The sequence below is a fragment of the Nelumbo lutea genome, chromosome 2 (genome assembly GCF_056320005.1).
Source record: "Nelumbo lutea isolate HS-2025 chromosome 2, American lotus-T2T, whole genome shotgun sequence".
NCBI classification, from domain to species: domain Eukaryota; kingdom Viridiplantae; phylum Streptophyta; class Magnoliopsida; order Proteales; family Nelumbonaceae; genus Nelumbo; species Nelumbo lutea.
In genome coordinates this window covers 29,591,151-29,599,413 of record NC_142685.1, presented here as the reverse complement: position 1 = coordinate 29,599,413, position 8,263 = coordinate 29,591,151, and the positions used below count along the sequence as shown (strand labels likewise).

The following is an 8,263-nucleotide window of genomic DNA, read 5'->3' as shown; positions in this document are numbered from 1 at the left end:
AGATAAATGGTTTCCTTTCAATCCATTTTGGTCAACAACTAATTAGAGGTGCTGGGCCATTACAGCGTGGCCGAATAAGCCTAAGGCTTTGTCTGCCGCACAGCAAATTGTAAACACATTTCACCATGTGGCTACACAATACATCAATAAATAATTGAACTCTTTTTTATTTTGGGTACTTTCGAGTTTTGAATGATGATCCATCCCAAATTTTCTACTGAATCATTAGATCAGTGTCATGTAAACAGATTTATTAGCTGAGCATTCCTCAATCATATTTGATAAAACCTAAGACTTGTTACTTCAGATCACTGTACATCATGTAAGTCTTATCTTATCTTCTGAAGGAGATGACTAACTTGTGGAGCATTTGGGCCTTTCTTCCTAAAAGCCAAGTTGAAACCATTTGGATTTGGTGTCTCAAGTTTAGTTTCTCCTTAATTATTGAGAAAAAAAGTTTAGCTTTACCTTAAGGATAATTTTCGGTTGTTTTATCAGATAAGCAAAAGCTGTCTTCTATTTGTTTTTGGCTTTTGCATTTTCTTGGTGTTTTACAATGATAAATCCATGCGTTGTTGTGCTCATAAAACACCAAAAAATCAAACTGAACAAAATAATCCAGTTTATCAAACCAATCAGTTCGGTATTTTTAAAAAATTGAATGACCAGTTTGATTTTTTGTTAGCCTAAAAAACTGGCAGATAAATATATTATATTATAAATATAAAAAACCAAAGAACCAGAACTGGTCAACCAATTAACTGGTTGATTTGGTTTGTTTTTGGTTCAGGGGTTTTCAAAAATACTAGTTCAGTTTCAAAAAATACCCCACAGTTCCATTAACTGAACCGTAAGCACCCTATCCACATGCACAATTTAGAACTTTTAAGATTCCCTTTAAATGCCGATAATGCCCTCGTATGTTAAATGACTATAAACCTTTTGAATATCTCAAATATCTAAATTGCCCTCAACTATTTCCTCGTACGTTAAAATGACTGGAATGTCCCAAATGCTTTTAAAACCCAGACTTATATCTTCTCCCACTTGTTATTGTCCATTTACAATAAAATTAATTATCCAGATTTATATACAAACACAAATTTGTAGAGTACAAAACCTTGCACTTTGCATTATTTTATATGTATTTGTACAGTACATATTTGTGTTTGTATTCCTTCTAAACTCAGCTTTAATTACAAACAGTGTTGCATTGCAATGCTTTTGGTAAGGCTGTATTTGATTGCAGTGCAATTTTATTTGCACTAGTACAAATGCATGGGAGTGCAAATAAAAAAAATGCAAATTGTTATTTAATTTTGTGATTTTACTTTATTTTGATTTGTATCTTAATTTACTTTCGTTTGTACTACAACCAAATAAGATAAGCAAAAATTTAAAACAAAAATAAGTCAGAATTTACACTCAAATAATTTGTATTGTCATAATTTTGCATCAGTACAAAATTATTTACATTGTAATCAAACACGGATTTTTGAAGGAGTATAGATGGATTAGCTGTATTTGGCAGATGTGTTAGAGGTTACTTAACTAATAATAACAACACTCTATGCAGAAACAATTTCAATTTCTCACTTTATGCAGAAACCATTTTCTATCCATCCACATTCTATAGTCTCTACTGTCTATGTAAGTCTCAATTTGGAAGGAGTATATATAAGTGCAAAGCCTTGTATTTTGCACTTATATATATATACTCTTTCCGAACTGAGCATAAGGTTCTCTTCATGTGGCACATTAATTTATAAAGGCATGCCTTCAGCATTAATTGTTACTATTATAAAATACCCTATGCCATGGTTCTCTCCATGTGAAGGCATGTCTTCAACAGTAAATGTTACTACTATAATATAAAGTTCATAGACAAACGTGTAGGCAAGAAGAGCGATGTGGAGAGCAAAGGGCGGAAAGTAAAGCTTCAGTGTTCATAAAACTGTGTTTATACTATTTGCAAAGTACTTCGTAATTTGTATCGAAAATATTTTTTCATGAAAAATAATATATAAATATAGAGATGTTCTCAATACATAACAGTATGAATACACTATATAATTTTATAAATATCAAGTCATCTCAAAATAAAACTTATCGTTGTTATCATCATCATCATCATCATCATTATATGGGGTCGATTATTAGTATCATCCATGTCTTTTTTGGTATGTACTTTTTGTTTTTCACTCATTCCACATGCAATAGATTGTGGGGCTTATAGTTTTGTATGCATACATTTTTATGCACGTGATTAAAGTATGTTAATCTAATTTCTCTCATTTTATCACCTTCAACTTCAACTATTCCTGAATTTGACCCTATTCTTTCCAATTCTATTCATCCATCATATTATTTGCGTTTATACCATGTTCATTTTTCTCATATTCCTTCATTCAACACCGAAGTAAATTATCATTTTTAGGTCTGGGGTAATCTAACCCTAAGCCCAAAAAGTCGTGCAGTTCAGCCAATAAATTATCAACTGACAACGGTTCAACTGTATGGTCCAGTCTCGTTCTGACAACACTGATTCAATCAATATGAGTGTCAGCTTGGTCTGCTCGTCTATCTAGTTCTTGGTAGGGTACCCTTTTCTGTATGTCAACGGCTTTTTTGGCTCACTACCCTTTTGTTGATTACGATCCAACTGTCCTTAGCTTCAGATCAGGTACTCCGCCTACACATTTCTGGTGTATGGTACAATCTGTCTTGGCCGTTTTCCACCGTTGACTCCAGAGTCCAGATGCGTTAACGACCAGTTCTGCTCTTGTACCAACCGGTGTGACGGTGACCGCTTTCTGGTGAGAATGTGGCTGTCCACCGGCTAAAAGCTGGTGGTTGGCGCGTTTCCAGTTCTGTGCATCGTCTTCAGCCATGAAAACGTCCCAAGAAGCTTGGAGTTCACGGAGCCGAGGGCCCCACCGCCGTTTCCTTCCGTGATGTGTTTTTCTCTTTTTCGCTAACTATTCCTTTCGTGAAGGTAATAAAAAGCTTGGGTTCTTGTGTAGCTTCTTGGTGGCGTTTACGCTAAAGCTGTGGAACCTGACAACAACCAGAAAACGGTTGGTTCTCATTCCTTCTTCTGCAACCATAGACGCTGTGGATAAACAGGGGATTTCTGGACAGTATTGCTTTGGTAGGCGGTAAATTCCTCTTCTAAAGAAGTTTTCTGGTCAAAATCTGTGTTTGTTGTGAGAAAAAAAGTTGGAACCAGAAGAGTTTTCTCCAGATAAATTGGGAAATACTTGGGCTTCAAAGGCGGATTTTTGGGTATTGGAGGTTGTTTCGTTGAAACAGAATCGGGGGGTTTGTGTTTTGGATTGGATTTCGCAGAGAAGCTCTGTCACGGTCCTAACGGAGGAGAGACCGACCTTCGTTGGGTGAAGGTCTTTGATAGGTAATTGGGTTAGAGCTGCAAGGATTTGTTTAGAAATAAAACAAGGACTCTGGGGTTTGCTTTCTTCTGTCTTGGGGTTTCCAATGGGGAAGTCTGTGGGGAAGAAGAAGAAGAAGCAGGTAGGCGGGAAATCTGGCGAGGAAAATGTGAAGCAGAGGAAAGCAGGACAGCCGAGCTCCAAAGCCTATGACAATGACACAGTTATCTTCATCGCAATGTCACAGGAACTGAAGGATGAGGGGAACAAGCTGTTCCAGAGGAGAGATCACGAAGGAGCCTTGTTGAAGTATGAGAAGGCTCTTAGGTTGCTTCCGAGAAGCCATATAGATGTCGCCCACCTTCGGAGTAACATGGCGGCTTGCTATATGCAGATGGGCATCGATGAGTACCCCCGAGCAATCAATGAGTGCAACTTAGCTCTTGAAGTCTCCCCCAATTACAGTAAGGCTCTGTTGAAAAGAGCGAGGTGTTACGAAGCTCTGAATAGGCTGGATTTGGCCTTCAGAGATGCTGGTGCTGTTCTGAACAAGGAACCGAATAACCTTATGGCGCTGGAAATTGCAGCAAGAGTGAGGAAGATGCTTGAGAAAAGTGGTGTCTGGATGGATGATGAGGGAGTTGTTTTGGCTCCAAAACAGATTGAAGAATCCCCTTGTGCTCCTACTCCAGGAAGATTAGTTAAAGAGAATGGGAAAAAGAAGAGTGACAAGGTTGTGGAGAAGAAAGTTGAAGATGAAGTGGTTGTGGAGAAGAAAGTCGAAAATAAAGTGGTTGTGGAGGAGACTGTTTGTAATACCAAGGAAAAAGAACCCCCAAGGACTGTAAAATTGGTACTTGGGGAGGACATAAGGTGGGCTCAGTTACCAGCTAAATGCAGCATTCTGCAGGCCAGGGACGTAATCCGAAAGCGATTTTCAAGCTCAAAGTCCTTTCTCATTAAATACAAGGATAAAGAAGGTGACTTGGTTACTATCACTACTACTGAAGGGCTGAGATGGGCTGAAGCATCAGCTGAACCACATGATGCAGTCAGGTTGTACATTGTGGAAATCAGCCCCCAGCAAGAGCCATTACTGGACGGTGTAGGGAATGGGAAGGTCTATAGGCTTGAGAGAAACAAAGATAATGTTCTGGACAATGGGAGTTTAGGAAAAGTTGGGGAAATAGAAAGAGGGTCTTTTTATATGAATGATTGGATTGCCCTGTTTTCTGAGTTGTTTAAGAACCATGTTGGGTTTGATTCAGATGCATATTTGGACCTTCATGAGCTTGGGACAAAGCTTTGTTCAGAAGCTATGGAGGACACTGTTACAAGCGAAGAAGCGCAGGACATGTTTGATACTTCAGAGAAAAAGTTCCAGGAGATGGCTGCTCTAGCCTTGTTCAACTGGGGAAATGTTCACATGTCCAAAGCAAGGAAGAGGGTGTTCCTCACCGAAGATGCTTCAAGAGAATCTGTATTGTCCCAGGTTAAAATTGCTTATGAGTGTGCACAAAAAGAATATGTGAGAGCAGGAAAAAGATATGAAGAAGCTCTAATGGTCAAACCAGACTTCTTTGAAGGTCATCTTGCACTCGGGCAGCAACAGTTTGAGCAAGCAAAACTTTCTTGGTGTTACGCAATTGGAACTAGGGCTAATTTGGAGACATGGCCTTCTGCAGAGGTACTAAATCTTTATAACAATGCCGAGGACAACATGGAGCGGGGATTCCAGATGTGGGAGCAGATGGAGGAGCAACGTCTGAACAAAATTTCCAAACAGAATAAGGTCAGAGTGCAATTGCAGAAAATGGGGTTGGATGGACCATTCAAAGATATATCATCAGAAGCTGATGAGCAGGCTGCAAACATGAGATCTCAAATAAACCTTTTATGGGGTAAAATTCTGTATGAGCGATCTATTGTTGAATTCAAATTAGGGCTTCCTGTCTGGAAAGAATGCTTGGAGGTTGCAGTTGAAAAATTCGAACTTGCAGGAGCTTCTCCAACAGACATTGCTATCATGATAAAGAATCATTGTTCCATTGGAACTGCAGTGGAAGGTAAGTATGACGGTCTAGTGACCTCAGATCTCTTTTTTCTTTTCCTTTCCTTTTTGGTTTAAGAAAGTATGAATTTACATTTTGACCTCTTTGCATTAAATACAGGCTTGGGTTTCAAAATTGATGAGATAATACAGGCATGGAATGAGATGTATGATGCTAAAAGATGGCAGAGTGGCATTCCATCTTTCCGCTTGGAACCATTATTTAGGCGGCGGGTTCCAAATATTCATCATATCTTGGAGAGCATGTGAATCAGGGTCTGAACTGAAATTGCATAGAGCATTGGAAGATTCAGATTCACTCCTCCATTGTCTGGAATCTGCACTGATGCTGACTTAGGTAATTGTGTCTCCATCATTTCCTCTTTTTCAAATATAGATACCTCTGCTACCATTATGTAGGCATGACTGTAACCCTAGTTGCCACAAAGGGAATCTAGTTTAGGAAGTGCAGTCTATATCAGATGCATGGTTAGATTTATTTAACAGATAATACCCCCTAAAGGGAAAACAGAACAGATGGCAAAACAGGATTCGTGTAGCTGACGCAGTATGGCTGGGATAAGGCTTAGATGATGAAGATGATGATGACTCCTAAAAGAAAACAGGGGATAGGCAATATTGGTTTTAACTTTTAAGGAGTTGATAGGCACTGCACCTAAATATTCATACTTGTTTTTAAGTTATTGAGATGGTGAGGCCCAGGATCAGATCCCCTCCTCAGGAATCTTTTGCTATTTGTTTATTTTTTCATATTCAGCTGGAAAGTTGCCATCTTTTAATTTAGGTCAACAAGTCCTATATGAGCCTTTGTTTTCTGCTATGTTATTGATATACTTGTGATCACTACAACAAAGTAAACAACTTGGATTTTGTAGCAAACATCTATAAACTTTTGTATGGCAATTGACCTGCGCTCATTTACATCAAAACCCAGTTCTTATTCATGATTCTGGAGATAAACTTTTGCATGTTCGTTTGCTACTTTACATCCTTCTGGATATCTTGTTGTAGAAGCTTAATGTAACCTGCTTGTCCCGGTCACAGATATCACATTTTTGCCTCTTTACTTCTGTATGATTTCCAGAAGGTTTCAATCTAACATGGAACTATTTGTCATCTTGGTCCAATCTTCTATCATCCTTGTCTTGTTTACTCTTATCTGCCATGCTTTGTGTTTGAAGTTTCTGAGTTACCATATTCTTTTCTTCTACAGTAGTAGCCTTTTCCAAGGTCAAGTTGGTCCATTATATCTCATCTTTGATGTCAACTTTCAATCCTTTTTTTTCTTGTCTGTAACATTGTGTTCATAATCAAAAAGCAAATAATATAATTGTCTACACCCCATAGGAATGCATGTTTCAAGACTCTCTTAGAAGAAATAAAAGAAAGATATTTGTAATAAACAAGATTTGGAGAAACTTCCTCACAGAAGCCTCCTATTTGGTTTCCTGGTGTACAGCTGTATAATATTCTGTGTACTAACCAAATTTTAACGTTATGAAATTTTAAAGACTAGTAACAAGTATAGAGATATCCTTCTTAATGCTAAATTCTTATCTAAAAGATCAGTGGGTAAATTCTTTTGATTACACTTACATGAAACCTCAAAGAACATAACATAAACTAGCAATTCCCATGGATATACATTCTTCTTTTCTCTTTGGAATATCTAACCATAGATTTATCAATGAATTAGATAATCTTGGTCTGAGTGTAAGATGACAAGATTAAGCTTTCTATCTCTACCATGAAGTGCTTAGACCATCCCTAAGAGAAAAAAGCATTGACCTAAGTAACATGATGAGGACTGCATCATTATTAGTAATTCCCTTTAGCATGTTTGGTGAAATTCCATAGTTTTGCATATAATTATTAATTAGAGAAAAGCTAATTAAATATTTAATTATTAATTACAGACAATTCTCAATATTTATTCAATGTCAAGAAAGCACTTCAATATTCATTCAGAATGATAGCTTTCCTCCTTGCATGTCTTCTACTTTGTCTCAATTTTTTTCTGGGCATCCTTCCTGTTTTAGTTATTTCTTCTCTTCACTTCAATAACTAAAACAGGAAGGATGCCCAGAAAAAATTGAGACAAAGTAGAAGGCATGCAAGGAGGAAGGCTATCATTCTGAATGAATATTGAAGTGAAGAGAAGAAATAACTAAAACAGGAAGGATGCCCAGAAAAAATTGAGACAAAGTAGAAGACATGCAAGGAGGAAGGCTATCATTCTGAATGAATATTGAAGTGCTTTCTTGACATTGAATAAATATTGAGAATTGTCTGTAATTAATAATTAAATATTTAATTAGCTTTTCTCTAATTAATAATTATATGCAAAACTATGGAAATTCAAATGTCAGTTTCTTCTCAGCATTTATAGCTAAGGTGAAATATATTTTTCTTTGTCAATTGTGTGCAGAACTCCTTGCTACCTGGACTGTCATTTGAGTACTTGTGAAGGAAAGAAGGTTTAAGTTTTGCAGTGGAGTTTTCTGCATCAAGCTAAGGATCTGTTGTATCAATTACTTTCTATTTTGGGGAGAATATCATACCACAAGGATCATATAAAGAAGCAGAAATTTCTTTTTTCTGGTTTCTGCATCTTCACAGAGTTTCAAGTAGTAGGTAGATGATTGGATTTGTAATTTATTCTTGAAGTAGTTCCTATAAATGATTTATGGACTCTTCTGGTTCAAAAGTTCTGTAATTTATTCATGTATTGTCAAGTTTGCCAATTTGCAATTTTTTCAGTTCATTTCATTGTAGTGTAAAACAGTTTTTATTTTCACCCTCA

At 37.1% G+C, this 8,263-nt stretch overlaps 1 protein-coding gene across 1 annotated transcript; it reads left to right on the top strand.

Annotated features, from left to right (window-relative positions):
• The first annotated feature begins 2,621 nt into the window (after nt 1-2,621).
• On the top strand, nt 2,622-8,263 carry LOC148869522 (protein PHOX1-like). Its single transcript, XM_088968162.1, has 3 exons — nt 2,622-5,455; nt 5,561-5,797; nt 7,889-8,263. Exons 1-2 carry the CDS (start codon nt 3,496-3,498, stop codon nt 5,707-5,709), a joined length of 2,109 nt encoding a protein of 702 aa, XP_088824288.1. The 5' UTR covers nt 2,622-3,495; the 3' UTR covers nt 5,710-5,797; nt 7,889-8,263.